This window comes from Phyllostomus hastatus, unplaced genomic scaffold (genome assembly GCF_019186645.2).
Source record: "Phyllostomus hastatus isolate PE091 unplaced genomic scaffold, TTU_PhHast_1.1 phas_scaffold_193, whole genome shotgun sequence".
Classification (NCBI taxonomy): domain Eukaryota; kingdom Metazoa; phylum Chordata; class Mammalia; order Chiroptera; family Phyllostomidae; genus Phyllostomus; species Phyllostomus hastatus.
This window is the reverse complement of record NW_025334015.1, coordinates 5,191,728-5,208,732: the sequence shown is the minus strand read 5'-3', so window position 1 is coordinate 5,208,732 and position 17,005 is coordinate 5,191,728. Positions and strand designations below refer to the sequence as shown.

At 46.0% G+C, this 17,005-nt stretch overlaps 1 protein-coding gene across 2 annotated transcripts in view; it reads right to left on the bottom strand.

Moving 5' to 3' along the window:
- The window catches only part of LOC123832585 (CXADR like membrane protein), a 104,634-nt gene that overhangs the window by 11,391 nt on the left and 76,238 nt on the right, over nt 1-17,005 (bottom strand). For both annotated transcript variants that reach the window (XM_045860311.1, XM_045860312.1), the window contains exon 3: nt 10,669-10,826. In XM_045860311.1, the coding sequence (XP_045716267.1) occupies nt 10,669-10,826 (158 nt within the window). The remainder of the gene's footprint in view (nt 1-10,668; nt 10,827-17,005) is intronic.

The window sequence follows — 17,005 nt, the reverse complement described above, 5'->3', positions numbered from 1 at the left end:
CAAAAGAATTTAAGTGTCATAAATGCCTTCCTCCAAAACAACTCTAATCTTCTCTTCTGGGAGAGCAGAAACCTGGCACCATACCCAGACAGTCCTATCACAAACCAGCCTGTCTCCCATCTGTCCTAAGGACCAGTTTACTTTTCCAGAAAGCCATAAGTTCCTTTTCTCACCCTCCCTTTTCCCTGCTAAGTTAGCTGTATGAGCCCAAATTCTAACCTCCTCTCTGAGTTATTCATCTCTGGGGACTCCCAAGTGTTACAAATGTGATACACAGGTTAATAAATTTCTGTCTTGTTAATCTAATTGGCTGTGCCCCAACCTAAGAAACTGAGAAGATTGGGGGGGGGCGGGAAATTGTTTTATTCCCTTACAGTCTTAAAGAGTAACTTTTTTTAAAAGTAAACCCACAACATAGAACATGAATATGTATCAAGTATTTTCTTTAACTCGTTAATGGTGTTAAAACAGGTTCAAATGAGATTGGACTAAAAGAGATTCCTACTGGCCTTTGGACAAAATTCATTTGCATCTCTGTGAACTAGAACAATGTGCTCCCCCATGGATGGGAAACATGGCACTGCCTTCCGAATTCCACAAAGTAATTTCAATTTCTGTGGAAATTAATACACGAGGAAAATTACACCCTAATTCATTACCAGAAACCCTGGACTCTAAGCGTGAAGATCACATTCAGGGGCGGCCATCTGTGGAGTCCGTGGGGAGTGAGGCACGCTTTCAGGCCGGGGTGGCCAAGGAAATAGATCTGCTGCAGGCTGCTCCCCTTGCTCCCACACCCCTACTGCCTCCTCCCTTAGCATGTGGTTTCCCTGCTCACTTTCTGGATCTCTGTGTTAGAGCTTGTAGGGCTCCCAGGCAAAGCATGGACTAGGATGAGGGGTGGGGCAAAAAGGAGGGATGGGGGCCTCTTCTCTAGGACAGAATTCTCGGGCTGCTCTCAAAAGCTAAAGTGAACTCTTCAAAAACATTTTTCAGCAAATTGGTAAGCATGACTACTCAGAGAAAAAAGAAAGAATAGGCCCTGACCAGTGTGGATCAGTGAGTTGGGTGTAGTCCTACAAAGCGGAAGGACTCCGGTTCAATTCCCCTCAGGGCACATGCCTGGGATCCATATCCGGGCGCACGTGAGAGGCAACTGATCAATGTTTCACTCTCACATTGATATTTCTCTCCCTCCTTTTCCCTCTCTAAAAATAAATAAACAAAACAAACAAACGAGCAAAACAGAACCAGAGGCTTGGATACAAGGAACAAACTGACAGTGGCCAGAGGGGAGGGGTGAGGGGGAAACAGGGAAAGAAAGGGAAGTGCCTAAAGAACAAGTGTAAATGACCCACAGACGTGGACAACAGGGTGGGGAATGACTGTGGGAACGGAGGTGGGCAGAGGAAGCAGTGGGGGTGGGGGATTGGGACAACTGTAATAGAACAATAAAAAAATTTAAAAAAGAGAGGATAGAAGAGTCCTCATCCGGAGGCAAGGCTGGAATATATTCTAGTGACGGGAAACAGACAGAAAGATACGCGGGTGTTTCACAGTATGAAACACTGTGAAAATAATGGAACCAGGAAGGCGTATTGTGGGCTAGGGGGACAGACTGCAATTCTTTAAAAAAGGCTTTATTTTTAGAGAGAATGGAAGGGAGGGAGAAAGAGGGAGAGAAACACTGATGTGTGAAATACCAACGGGAATCGAACTAGCAGTGGATTGAACCTGCAGCCTTCTACTTTTTGGGACAACACCCAACTGAGCTACTCTGGCCAAGGCCAGATTATAGTTTAAATAAGGTGGTCAAGGGAGACCTCAGCAGAAGGTGACATTGGGGCAAACACTTGAAGGAGATGCTGAACTAGCCTGGGAGCAATCTAGGGAAAAGAGAGCCAGTGCAAAGGCCCTCAGGTGGGGAGGGTCCTGGCATGCAGGAGGAACGGCAGGGGCCAGGCCTCCAGCCTGAGCCAGGAGAGGAGTGGATGAGGTCAGGGAGCAGGCCCAGACCATGCAGTGCCTCGAGGCCCACTGTGAAGATGATGGCTTTTACTCTAAGGGAAACGGGTCGGGTGGGGGCCCATTCCCCTTACAGGATTTTGAGCAGAGGAATATCATGATATGATTTATGTCTTGAGAATGCTGCAGGAGGCCGAGTTCAAAAATAGGAAAACAGTCAAAGGCTGTTGTAGTGAAGGTTCAGGATGGTAGCAATGGAAATGAGAACAGGTGATCAGATCCTCAATGTACTTTGCAAACAGAACCAAATGGATTTTGCAATAGACTGGCCACCTCGCCTAAATGTACACTTTGGTTATGAGAAGAGGGAGGTCAAAGGCTACTCCCAGGTTTTTGGCATGAACCAGAAAGGAGAGACTCGTCATCAATGAGGAGGAAGAAAACTGGGCAGAGCAGTTTGGGGGGCAGTGTATATTGAAGCTGGGAGGAGGGTCAGGAGTTTAATTTTGGACTTACTGCATTTGAGATACCGGTTAGGTGCCGAAAGGAGGCAGTGAGCAAGCAACAGCGTATATATCTCTCTGCTGTTCGGGGGTGAGGGTGGACTGGAAATTAGCATTTGGGAGGAAGCATGTGGATGGCATTTAAAGCCATGAGATTGGACAATACGCATGAGGGCACCAAAATAGAGGCCAAGAAAAGACAAGAAAAAATAAGGCTATCCAAACAGAGAATATCTAAGCACAAAGATGAGACTTGTAGGCAAAAAAGGGGGTGTTCTATAGGAAGTAACTCCCAGGGTGATCTGATCATAAATTCCTACCTGGGCAGGTCACGGTGGGTAGTCACACCTCATAGCTTTGTGGTGACAGGGTTACCTTTGCCTTAAGTGAGCCCTGTCAGGCTTTCTCTGCATCCAGGTTACCACACCTTTGAAATAAGCCATAACCACCCTCAAGAAGGCACAGAATCTCATTAACTGTCCTGTAATCCAATTCCAGCCTGATTTTCTCCTGACTTTCTAAAATATTCCTTATATCCTTCTTTAATTTCAAATACATTAAAAAAAAAAAAAAAACCACACACACACAAACCGTTTTTCCCTGAAGAATTTATCTCAGTCTGTTGAGATCTTGATTCCAGGTGTACCCTCTTTTGGGCTCAAGTACATTTTTATAAAAATTCTCTGCAGGTTTGGATGTTCTTACAGCGACAGAACTACAAACCCCAGAGTCAAATAAATGACTGTCACCTTGAATCTCTTTAGCTTAACATTCAAGTCCAGCCTTTGTTTACATTTCCAACCTTATCTCTGGATAAGACTCCTTCCTCCCCGCCTCACCTTGGTAAGGGAGGAGGCCCTAGAGGAGTGGGGGCAGGGGGAGCAGCACTTAAGAGATCTACCTCCCTTCCTTATATATCAACAGGGGACCTCTCTCTACACCCAACCTGAAGATTTGTCCCAGCCCCCCACATGCACCCTAGGGAGCTGCCTCCTAAACATGATCTTCGAGTGAGGAGTATTATGGGAAGTGTATAATAAGTGTACAGGAAGTGTATAATTTCAGTCGAATGTTCCCTGTCGATTCCCAGACAGACATCTTGTCTTGGATTTCTGCATTCTTTTCAAAAGCAACTGCAAGTTTTGAAGGAAGGGGCAGAGAAGAGGGAAGGGACTTAGTTGTAGAAATCTTGGGTTCAGAGCCTAGCTCTGAAATCTATTTAGGGTAAGGGCTTTCACCTTCTAAAGTCTAAAAGGTTTAGATTACAAGTTTGTTTTGAAGAGGAATTAAGGCCTCCTTCAGCTCACATGTAAAAGAAAATTTGTACCATAACTCTTATCCTATCAACTTTACGTTATAGTTATCCCTTCGCTCAGTGACTGTTCCATGACCCTTGGTCCTGCAGTTAGGAATGCAAATTAGACCTAAAAAAAAAATTATCAACACAACAACATTCACTCAGGGTTTTTTGTTTTTACTTAACATGGATGTGGTATTTATGTTGTGCTAGACACTGTTCTAAACACTTCACAAATATTAACTCCTCATGTTCAAGGGACTAAAAAGGCACAGGGTACAGCAATAAGTTATAGACAAGGTTAAGGGGATTCAGAAGGCCATCCCTTTGTTTAACAAAGGCTCCCGGAGTGAGGGCCAGGCATATATGTTAATGTGAAACTGGGCCCCCATGGGTAGATCTTGCTAGAGTGGGGTGGTCTTTTGGGCCCTCCTGCACTCACTGATTCATGACTGAGTTTCCCAGGGAGAAGTTCTCAGCGCCAGGGAGAGGTTGCTATTCTATTTTTATCCTTTAACACACAATGAACCTCCTGGGCCAGGCTGTGGCCAGCACCATTTCTGAGTCATTTCTTAGACCCATTTCACTGCTAAAAGTCTGACTCATAAAAACACACCTAACATTATTTTGCAAGTATTTCCAGAGGGTTCCTATCATTCAACTTAAAGGCCCGAGCTTCACACTGAGACCTGAGGAGCTAGGATCACAGCCCTTCTCTCACAGGCTACTTGTTTTAAATGTTTACAGGGCGTTCCTGGCCCCACATCCTTGCCCTTGAGTGTGCACTCCACAGGAGTGATTGGTGTGGGTGGCGGGTGCTTGGAAGAAGTGACCATAGAAATGCCAAACCAAATCAGTGGAACATGGGGCATGGAAGAAATAGATTAGCAACAGGAAAAAGTGTTAGAGTTTATCTCCTAAGACTGAAAGTGGGGGCTGATGTCTGAAGATAGAATAAGTGAGCTTGGAACACTTAATAGGAGCTCAATTCATGCATGTTCTCTCTTTCTGACTCTTTAATATCTGTGCACCTTATACAACAGATGAGTAATCACCCACAAGGAAGTCAGCTGTGCTTCCTACAGAAAAATGAAGAGATTCTAAATGTAGAGATCAGTAAAGACCTGGGTAACTTTTAGGAACTTCGGGTTTTGTGGGCTTTGGGAGTTTGGTGACCCTTTTTGGTCAGGGGGATTTCTTTCTTGTTCATTTAAATATTTGGACTAACATCAGGGAATACCTTTGTTTTGAAAGATACATTTCATTTTAGAGAGCCTTAGTAGGTGTGGACTCTGGCTGCTTTATTTACTTATTTTATAAGAGAAAGTTTATTTAGGGTGTCCAACCTTTTGGCATCTCTGGGCCACACTGGACAAAGAAGAGTTGTCTTGAGCCACAGATTAAACACACCGCAACATGTAATCACACACAAAAACTCTCATAATGTTTTAAGTAGATTTGTGATTCTGTGTTGAGCCACATTCATGGCCATTCTGAGCTGCATGTGGCCTGTAAGCCGCATATAGGTTGGACACCCCTGATTCTTTTGTCTCTGTAACTTTTCAAGCTTCAGAGGCAAAAGAACAGTTCCTGAAGTTTAGGAAAGATAGGGAAAGGTACCTCAATCAGCAATTTTCAACCTTTTTCATCTCACGGCACATAAAAACTAATTACTAAGATTCCGTGGCACACCAAAAAATATATTTTTTGCCGATCTGAACAAACATAGGTTTAATTTTGATTCATTCACACCCAATGGCTATTGTGTTGTCTGTTGCCATATTTTTATTTGACCATCTAAGGGAGAAGAGGTCAGGGCTGCTGACTCAATAGCCAGGCACTGCATGTATTAAATGTTCTGTGATGCACACTGGTGGAAACACGCTGCTATAGACTGTTAGAAGTACACCACAGTAGGGGCTTTCACATATTATGAACAGACTCACATAAAGAAATACAATTTTCTTCATGAATTGGCACCCACATAGCATACTCAAATGTAACTGAAACATACGTTTCACAAAATAGTGTACGCACCACATGCTCTGGTGTTTTCTAGTCTTTTAAAACAAAATGTCTGGTCCTCAGGATCCACTTCGGAGTCCTGACTTTGAAAAGAGCTGCAGCAAGGGGCACAGTGGTTGAGGGAGCTGCCGGGAGGTGTAACAATGGCATTCAAATGGGTTCATGCACTTACAGTTGTGTGCCTGGGTCAGTCAACCTTTGGATCTTAAAAAAAAAAAATTAATTAACCCTTCTAAACCTTAAGGTCCCCCATTGTAAAATGGGCCTAAGCTACTTCATAGGATTTTTTTGAAACGAGACAGTAAGCACCCATAATTGCTTTCAGAACCCCCCCTGAGGTTTCCACAATTGTTCAGTCCAGTACCCCCAGAATAGCAACTGTTCCACACATGTGTAAAGATTCCCCAGCTGCAAGCTCCCATTCCCCTCACCTGTGTGTGCAGTAGAATAAAGCGCAGCCTCTGAAGGTGGCGCCTAAAGCCAGGGTCCAGCCTGAGCCACACCTCATCTTCGGCAGGCCCTCAGATTCCTTAGGAGGCTAGTCCCTAAACCCAGTATCCCTTCATGCCCAACAATGTCCTCTGCTGTGTCTTTGTCTTGGGTCCTGCTGTCTTCTCCTCCTGATATGGCTTTCCCTCTTTTATTTTTGCTTAAACAGCACCCACAAAGGCCTTAAGACCAAGCCCAAGAGTTGTTGTCTGTGGATACTGGCTGTCCCGGAGACGGCTCTTCTCCCCTTTCTCCAAAATCCTGTGCTAACGTTTAGTGAAGAAAAAAGAGACAACCGCATGCAAGTGTTGGCACCTCTGGAGGACAGAGATTGTACGGCTCCAGAATGATCGTAATGTATGTACCCTTGGGCACGGACTGGGGCTCAGTCACACCCCTGCAACTTGGCTCAGTGTTTTTCAGACATACATTGAGTCTCAGATGCTTGTGTGTCTCTGTTTTATTTTTAGTTTCAGAAAATGTAGTGCTGAGTCTAAGCGACTGTAATGGGAGAACAATGAACATAAATTTAATTTTCTAGCAACCAAACACAAAATTAAATGTATGAATTACAGCTGTTGAGGGAGCTGTTTGTCTTATGACCTTCCTGGTGGATCCATTCCAGATGCATTGTCAGTGAGAGGAGGCAGGACAGCGTGTTAGAGTTTGTATGGAACAGATGGGTCAGCTCAGCTTTCTGGCAGTTGCTCTGCCATCCCTGGCCCTGCATGGCAATTGTGAAACTCTGAAGGAGCCAGATGTCAGGCCCTCCTTCCATTTTGCTTCAGGATGTTTCTAGTTGACTTAGAGAGAAAGGGGAAGGGCTGAAGGTGTGGCCAAGAGGTGGGGTGGGGAGGGGGTTGCTGGACCACCTCTATCTTCATTCCTCCAACAGAAAACTGGAGGGGAAGGGTTCTGTTGGGTGCTCCTGACCGACCCTGGGGGAGGTGGCCTCTCTTTGGAAATTCGACTGTGTTGCCATCCCTGGAACCAGGACGAGTGCTCCAGAGTCCTAGTGGTCATCCTATCAAGGCTGGAATTCAACTCTGCCTGAGCCTGCTCACCCACCCCCACAGTTCCCTGCATCTCTGAGCATCCTAGACAGAAGGAATGAAACAGTTTGGCTCAGATTAGAATGCAAAGATAGGCTTGGGATCTGGGTCACTGATTAGCTTATTTTAAGCTCCACATCGTGTCCAGTAACCCTTCCTGTATCCTCTCTTTCTCAGTCAGCCTTACACTCATTCTCAAGTCCCTGGCAATTAAAAAGTTTTGGCACCTTTACTCACTAAATTTTCACCCCTTCCTTACATAACAACTGCCCATGGCTGCAGCATCAGCCCTTACAGTACCACCTGATGCTGTTTAACTGATACTGCTCCTACTCAGGTGTCCCCTAAACCAGTGTGCCACCACACAGTGCCACAGGGGGTGCTGTAAAATGCAACGAGGCCCTTTCACTTGTGACATTCTTCAAGAACTCCATAACACAGCAGGGACAGTTCTGAGCTCCCTAGTGTGGCACACGACACCTTTCATGTGCTGGCTGTACAACGCCTGCAGGCCCACTATCTGCACTTCCCCTGTTCCAGCTGCTTGTGGCTTCCCCGAACTCCCAGCCTTGGTCTGTGCTCTGAGATTTCCTCAGGGCAACGCCTTCCACCAGCTTGCAGGTGTGCCCTGTTTTTCCAGTGTGTTTTTTTCAGATGTACTTTCTTCCATGAAACCTCTCCCCTCCTCCAACTACTCTTGGCCAATAGCTCCTCCTTTGTATTTATCTAGAACACTCTTCTTATTTCTAGCATGATATTTACCTCTTCAATGAACTCCTTCGGATAGAGTACCTGTATAGTGGGAATCCACATTTATTAAAATTACTAAATAGATTTTAAAAATAAAAATTTTCAGGTAACATTGGTGTATACTAAATTGATTTTAATCTTCTAGCCCACCTTCCAGCATCAGGGTCTTTGCATAATTAGTTTTGTCTGGAATAATTTTCTCCTCAAATCTTCCTTTGTTCTTTTTTTAAAAAAAAATTTATGTAGTTATTTTTAGACAGAGAAAGGGAGGGAGAAACAGTGAGAAACATCAGATATATCGATAGGTTGCCTCTCGCATACTCCCAGCTGGGAACCTGGCCCACGAGTCAGCCCGCAGTCCACTGAGCCACACCAGCCAGGGCTCCCCCTTGTCGCCTGCACAACATCTTATAATTTCAAATTATTTATGAAGGTGCTTTGGCTAGTGGCAAACAACCCAGGTACTGACATCAGAGTGCCTAATTTCAAAATACAAAATGGGTGACCTTACACTATTTTCACGCTCTGTTGTGTCTGTGCTTCAGTTCCCTGTTTGTAAAATGGGACAGACAAACCTCTGAGGAGTAAGTTAAATCACATGCCATGTGCTGAACAGACTGTGCCTGGCATGGAGCTAACACCTATTGTGCTCTACTTAAAAATATGTATATTTTATACATATTTTACATGTATTTTACATGTATTTTATACATATTTTATACATATTTATACATAAATATGTATGTATATTTTTAAGTTACTGAATGCTATTTAACTGGAAACTCCAAAAAGCTTGGCCTCTGATATCTTTTTTCATTTTATTAAAATTTTTTATTTATTGATTTGAGAGAGAAGGAGGGGAAGAGGGAGAGAAAGAGAAACACCAATTTGTTGTTCCTCCTACTGATGCATTCATTGGTTGTTTCTCATATGTGCCCCGACGGGAGCAAACCCACAACCCTGGCAGATTAGGATGATGCTCTAATCAGATGAGCCACCTGCAGGCACTGATGTCTTCTTTACCCTTGAATCCCAGTGCCGAGCGTGGCATGCCAGTAAGTGCAAACTGAGTTTGCATGATCTAAATAAGTGAATAAAGGTCTACAGCCATGCCACCCTGAACACGCCCGATCTCCTCTGAATGAGTGAATAAAGGACACTCCTTGCTTCAGAATATTAACTGAAGATAAGGAGGAGTTGTGACTGCTTATCAGGGCGCTATCAGAAGCCGTATCAGTGGCCTTCTCAAATCAATGATTAACTTCCTAACCCTTATGTTCACTAGGCTACAAGACCAACCTACTCTTTTTTTTCCTTTAGTCCATATGAAAACATTTGGGTGAAAGTTACATGAATGGAGTTGTTCTCAGGTTTTTATTAGAGGAAATTGTGCTCCTATTTACTTCATTCAGAACCGGGACTGACGAGGATGTTGTTAGAACAAGCCTGCTCAGGTTAAGGTGACCTTGCTCTGCAGAGAACAGAGAGTCAGGGCGATGCACTTGAGGACGAGCTGAGAGGCAGTTATCAAAATCACAGGGTGATGGAAGCAGCTTTTTAAGCAGGTGAAACTCCAACAGGGGCTTTGTAATTTATTTTTAGTGAGATCTTAGCCTCTGTCCATAAAACCCATCTTATGAAATTAGTGGTATAGACATTGGAAAGGAAAGGACACCTTTTTACTTTTTAGTAGGGAAAGAAGTAAAGTTCTGTAGAAGAAGGAAAGTCTAAGGTGAGCCTTCCTAGGTTATAGATATTTTTAAAAAAGCACAAAAGTTTCATCAAAAGAATTAAAAAAAAAAGTCAGTGGGTAAAGGGGGTGAGAATGCTTATGCTAGAAAACCTGGGTCAAGGAAACAGACAGCAGCTGAAAGAGCCAAGGCAGAAAGGATCCTAACAGTAGGTCACTTAGTTCCCATTCTCTATGAAGACCAGCTGGGAGACTGGCAGGAACAGAGTGTTACAAGTTCTGTTCACACTGCCGAAGTCGGTCAGGACCAGTGGACCCTCATGGTGGCCCTGTGCAACCTGCACCCTAAAGCCAGGGCCAGCCCTTCATTTCCAACTTCAGAATTAGTGTCAGTTCTTCTGCTGGCCAGCTCAGTATGTGTTAAACACTTTTATTCACGTCCTGTACTTGCTCCTCTGTACCATACATTTACCATATTACACCATCTTAGATCTCGGAAGTCACAACTCTGTGCAAGGCTGCAGCACAGGCAGGTGGTTGTGGTTTCAGAGCACGAGCAGAAGGAGGAGCAGGCTTCCTGCCAGAGGTAAAGGGCTGGCCCCTAGACTACAGCAGCAAGCAACTGCAGTGTAGTCCCCTTAGAAAAGACCTCTGTAGTGCAGAGTCCCTCTTTGGGCAAATGACAGGTGGCTTTCCAGTAGGTCTTGTTTCCCCAAAGGACACAGAATCTCTTGTCCTGACAACCCAAATACCCTTTCTGTGTACAGTTTTGTGTCTAGCGTCTTTAACAGCAATGAAAAAGGTGATTCTAGCCCTTTCTGACTCAATGAGAAAGACTGGAGCTGAGGGAAGGCCAAGGAAGGAGGCGGGGAGGGGCTCTAGCAGGCATATACTTACCACCTTTTGGTTCCCTTCATTATCTGTGAGCAGCCACTCGATGTCCAGGGTGTCTTTTTCTGGAAGCCCCAACTGATGATGACAGGGCAAAGTGACCTTCTCCTCTGCCACTCTCCTGATCTCTGTGTGAGTCCCCGAGGTTCCAACATAGTAGGACACTGAAAAAGGGAAACCTTTCATGAGTACTGCAGAAACTTCGAGGCAGTGCGTGGAAGCAAATATTACACCGGATTGTTATTGAGTGTTCTTGTGGGTCGGGGCCAAGTCCAGGTATTGGAAGAGCCCTAGATCAGAAGTGCTAGAAGTCCCAGGATCTCACACCACGGGCTCCTGCATTAATTGAATTCATCATAGTCCTTAACTGCGTGCGCCCCCGCCCCTGAATTACACTCCTACCAGTGTCTGTCTTTCCTGCCTTAGAGGGGTTTTTATGAATAATGAAATCACTCAGGTCAACAGCAACTTGTCTTTTGATCTTTCTCTCCCCTACTAGCAGAGGCTTCCAATAGGACAGAAACCAAAGGGGAAGGTGGAGGTTAGCATCCTCCCTCGACAGGCTCCGGGCACAGCTTTACTCTCTTAGAGAACCTTACCCTCCCTAGCCTCCCAGGAAAGCCTCAGGTAATAGGCGGGCTCTTGAGGGCAGGTCCTGATTCCTCTAGGAACACACATTCTCTCATGCCCCAACCTACCTTCATTCTGTATAGTTTCATATCCTACGGTTTCAACCGTTTCTATCCAAAGTGAAATTCTGAGTTACCACATTTGGAATCTGTCCCTCCGTGGATCTGATATCCATTTAGCCAACGGGAATTCATTTCCACTTTCTGCTTTCTTTCCCCGGAACCTTCATCTTCTCCTAGGGATGGTATCCTGTCGGCAACTTTGGACTCCAAGTTCACCTTCTCTCCTTTCTATTAATCTCTCTCTTAGTACCTGGCCAAGGCTCTGACACTGTTGACTATTAAGTCTACAGTATTGATGACTGATGAGTTGGTATAATAAAACCCCACCTAGATTCTAGGTATGATGTGTCTGGCATTCAAGGTGTGCTTTATCTTTGGATCTTCTTTTATGTACTTACACAGTGATAAATAAAGAAGCACAGTGTGAAAAATGATTTCCTTTAAGCCATTCACAATACAACAATATTATACAATCTCCAAGTTAAAAGAGCCCCAAGGGCCGGGCTTGTGTTGTTGGGAACTGCCCTGCCTGGTTTCAGAAGCTGTAACCACCCCATGGCTAAGGCTGAGTGAGAGACCTTCAGACCATAAGCCACTAAAAAAACAAAGCTTATCTTCCTGGCAAGGGCACCCCCTCTGCCCCTTTTACTTCACCCTGCCTGGCCCCCAATGCTTGATCGGTTAGCCAGTGATGGGTAAGATTCCTCAAGGGAGGGACGACCTAAGACAGGTATGATTACAGAGGCCCCTAGGGAAGGACTTGGGGGCTATAGCAAAAGGGGGTGATGGACCCTCACCCTTCAGCTTTGACATAGCCTGAGTCCTCATTCTGTCCGTGAGAAGTCTCCTAATCTCTTGGCTGCCTTACTTCCCCTGCCTGACTTAAGCCTGAAACAATGACAGAGGGCAGTGCAGCCCTGTGCTGGAAAGGGCGGGTTCCCTGGGTGATCAGGCCTAAGAAAGAATACATAAAATCCTATGAAACCTGCTTTGCTAAGAATGCTCTCCATTAAATGATAAGGGTCCAAGCAGGAAATGAGTTTGTTTCCCAAAGTTTTGTAGCCCTTTAGCTAACAGACCCTGACTCAGAATAAGCCCTCACAGTTCTTTGTATGCTATCTATTGTTTGATCCTTACTGCCTGACAATGATTAATGAGGTTTACCTGTATTCCTGTGCAAAATAAACCCAATAAAAGCCCATTGAGGAAAAGGCTCTTGGCCCTTCTCCTTTGAGAGATCAGCCACCTCTCCTCCCCAAGAAGATCATGTCTTGGTAGACTTATTCTCATCTGTGGTGGCTGGGGATGGCCGGGGGCTGGGGGTGGGGGCGGTGTGGGTGGAGCCCTCCCACATTGTACAAAGTCCTTTCTCATAGAACAAAACCACTCTGCCACCTTAGAAGGGTTTTAAGACCAAAGGCCAAGGATCACGACTAACAGAAACACAGAGGCTATTTCTTATTCCCTGCTCATTCCCCAGAATTGATTAGCAGCAAATCTGTAGGGAGGAGGAGGGCCTGTATCTTGCCTGCAGAAAAATGAAATGAGGAAGAAGGGAGCAGGGGCCTGTGTTTCTCTCTGCAGGGCTGATGTGGTCAGAGCCCTGAGTGGCCTCCACCCTAAGAGCAAGAGTGGGTGGGGGGCAGGGCCGGCGGGTCCCAAACTCCGTGGTGAAGAATGCAGCCCATGGAAGGAGCATAGGAAGGAGCCTTCAGAACCAATAGGAGAAGTCCCTTGTAGGGTCTCACTGACATTCTCAGCAAGGCTTCTGCTGTTTCTGTTTAGCACTTGACTCTGCAGTGGGTGTGGCCTCCATTTAGTGAGCACTGCCTGTGGGTCAGCTCTAGAATGAGCACTCAGATCTACAAAGAAAGGGTTACTCTCCAAATCTGCTGAGGGAGTTAGCAACTTGCCCAAAATCACAGACTGGCAAGTAACAGAGCAGGGCCTGCCCACACCTGCGTCACCGCACAGCTCAGGCTCCGACATCACTCATGCCCGGTGCTTCATGTGGCTTCCTGGAGGCCTGGCTCTCCCATCAGACATAAGCTCCTGGAAATTAAGTGCGGTCCACCACTGCACCGCCATAGCACCGGGCCCTGGTCTCACACACTGCAGGGACTCAATAAATATTTGCTGCATTGATTTGAATTGAAGCCATGCACAATGCACAAACTGAGCCCTGGGGGTAAAGGAGTCACCCAACACCCTACAGCTCATTTAGCGGTAGAAATAAGCCACATAAAACCCACCCTCCCTCAGTCCCCATAAAGCAGCTATACAGCAGCAGGAAATTGGCCAGCCTGCACTGTACTAAGCTAAGCTTGTGAGGGGGAGCTCTGACTTCTGTCCCTGATCACTTTCCACAAGACACAACAATGCTCAAATGAAGAACCCAGCACCACTTTAGTGCAGACTGTAGGCACTTCCTATACATTGAATAAATAAATGCAAAAATCAGCTATGAAAGTGCTGATTGGAGCCACTAGAGGGAATCAAAGGCTTAGGTTTGGTTGATGTCCCAACAGGAAAGAAGCACAGTGGTGAGTGATGTGCTTTGCCAGAGCCAGGTTCTATTTATACCATACCTAGAATTAAGTCAGTCAGTGCAGGGAGGGCACCACTCGGCAAATACAAATGACTTCATCAGATAGGGAGCCTCAGGGTCAGCGCATGCATCTCTAGTCTCCCCTGAGTTTCAGCTCCCCAGTATCGAGGAGGCTACTGGGATCCCAGCAGATTTCTGAGGTCCTTCTCTCCTTTTTTAGCCCATAGCCCTGTTCCATAGCCTACGTGGATAAGGTCCTGGACTCTGCATGTAACCAGGTTTGGCAATGCCAGTAGGGGCTCCCGAGCATAGGTGTGCTGCCTGGCAGGGGAATGGAAAGGGGCCATCTGAACACCCAGTGGCCAGCCTGGGGTTCCCTAGGCATTCAAGTACTCATCATTGTTAGTACTCCTCCTATTCAATTTAGGAGGAAACTACAGCCTGAAGAATTGAAATGTCAAGGCACAAAAATCCAGTTAGTGGCAGAACCCCAAGTCAGGGAATAATCCAGCTGGGAGTCTGGCACTCCTGTGGCACTGCCGGGGTGGGGGAGGGGGTGCTGGGGGCTGGCAGTGTGCTTGTCCGTGTTCATGCACACCAGGTGGTCACGTCTCGGGGGCTGTGGGCTCTCCCTCCGGGGAGACCTCTGCATGCAGCTCAGGCACTGCATGAGGACCGGGGAGAGCTTGGGAGAAGTGCCCTTGTGGAGCCCAGTGCTCTCACCTGCAAAGCAGGAATTCAACAAAAGACCAGGGTAAAGCGCGGAGGCATCTCTGTGAAAATGCTCTCCTCCCCTAGAAGGGCTTTTCCTCGGCTTAGTGGCGCCTGCAGCCAGTTCAGATTAATTTAAGGTTTTATTCTCTAAGGGGCATTAACGTTTATTAAAGATCTCTTGAACCTTCAAGACCTCTTCAAGGAGATGGGAGCAGAAGTAACTGTTTTGTTTTGTTTTTTCAACATGAATACTTTTATATAAAACTGAGCCACATATTCTGAAGATGAATCCACACAGAAGATAATAGTAAATTATTAAAAGGCAATTTCTATCACGAGTTGACGCTTTCATTCACATTAAAACACTCATTAGTGAAGTCTCTTTAAAACTATTCTGTACGAGCCGGCATTGCTTTTGTGGTCAGGTTCATGTCTTGGATGACCCTTTTAAGGAAGTTCACTTGGTCCAACCTAATGAAGCCCGTAGCCTTCACACACCGGCGGAAGCTGTCTCCGTCACAGATCCAGGCCGCATTTCTGCGCCAAACCACGTGGGCCGAGCAGCAGTGAGAACACTGGCCAGACTTCCTTCGATAGCTCCCCACGGAGCCACCGGTGACTCATCTTGCTTTAGAAAAAGGCCGGGGGTAACTTTTAGCAGAAACTAGGATGCTGCACCTAAAATATCTGTTTCTCTCTCATCTCCCTAATGGAGAATTATTCTGCTTCTCAAACATGGGCTGAGTGCCCGCAGGGCATGTGTGCCAGGGATCTCGAAGTTCAGTCTGTGTGCGGACTCTGCCGAGAATGGGCCTCCAGGGCCATTGTCAGCACAGGCTCCTGGCAGTCCCCAGGGTCCCACCTAGGAGAGGCCATAGTGCTCGGTGCACAGGTAAGAAGCAGGTGGTTCTTTTTCAGAACTGAGTTCTCCTTTACCAGGCTGTGTAGACAGGCAGTTTATGAATAATAAAGTTAGAGAGCCATAGTAGCTGCTATTCCTTGTCGGGGCAGGAGATGTGCTATGCACCCTAACCCACAGCAGGGCTCCCGTATCCTGGGGGACACAGTCCTGCCGGCACCTCCTCCACTCACTCGGTGGTCGCACTTCTCTGAACGGACCGTTCACTTACCCTGGGGGAGTGGGAAGATAATTTTCTTGTATTTTACTTTACATGGAGTATTTGAGAAAGTCTCAATCACCAAAGTCATCAAATGTCAGTCCGAGAAATAAAAAGGACTTCGGAAATTTTAAAATCAACTTCTCTTATTTTACAGATCAAGAAATTGAAGCTTAGAGAGAAGTGACTCACCCAATGGCGTTCTGGTTTACAGACTGATACACATAAAATTCTGGAGGGGTGTTCACGCATGTGTATGTGTCTGCGTGTGTGCAGCATGTGCCTGTGCAGACTGTTTCTGGAACACGGTATGCGATTCAAGATTCAGCATGATGCAACAGTATGAGCTTTGGCATTGGACAGATGCAACTTTAAGTAGTGGCCAAAACCCGAGGGAAGTCCCTGGCCGCTCTAAGTCTTTTCTTCTCTAAAATGAGCATAAAGCATCCACGGGACAGCCTGCTGAAAGGATGTATGTGAAATGCCTGGCATTGGCACGTGGTATACAGCACACACTCAAAAATGGTAATTATTATTAATAATACTTGTACACACTGGACTTTTAAAAGATAAGAAAAACCAGAAAAAGAAGCTGAGAAGGTAAAGCAGAATTGTGAGGAGTTGGAAGGTCATTCTACTTGATAACTGTTACTGTTTGGCCATATTGGCTTTATCTGTGTGTGTGTGTGTGTGTGTGTGTGTGTGTGTGCGTGCAATTTTTTTTGCTCCCTCCGCCAATTGGATGTAAGTCACAGATAGCACGACACTACATATTACCTCTAAATGTAAAAATATGGCTGTTCTCCACAACCACAACCTCACTATGACACCTAAGAAATTAGGAATATTGTACAGAAGGTCATTTCTGACTAGAGTGTTAAGGAAGACTGGGCTGTGGGACTGAGCTAGATCTGGAAGGACAGACAGGCTCCCCCTGCAGGGATGTGAGGGTGTGCAGCGCGTTTGTGGTGAAGGGAGCCCCTGTTTCCTGCTGGACAGACTCCCTCACTGCGGAGGAGGAGGAAGTTTCTCTTCTGCATCTCCTGTTGTCTCACCCCAGCCCCAGAGTCCCTCTAGTCTTCTCTCTGGAGACTTCTGAAGTCTTCAGAAAAGAAAAACCACACTTGTCTGGAGCCGACCAACAGCTGACCCTTGACACAGTTGGGACGGACGAGATGCATCTGCACAGCAGAGGCGGCTGTGGCTGGATCTCCTGTCTATCTCCTTCTGTATGCCTGACCCTGCTAGCAATTGGTGGTGGGATTTTTGGA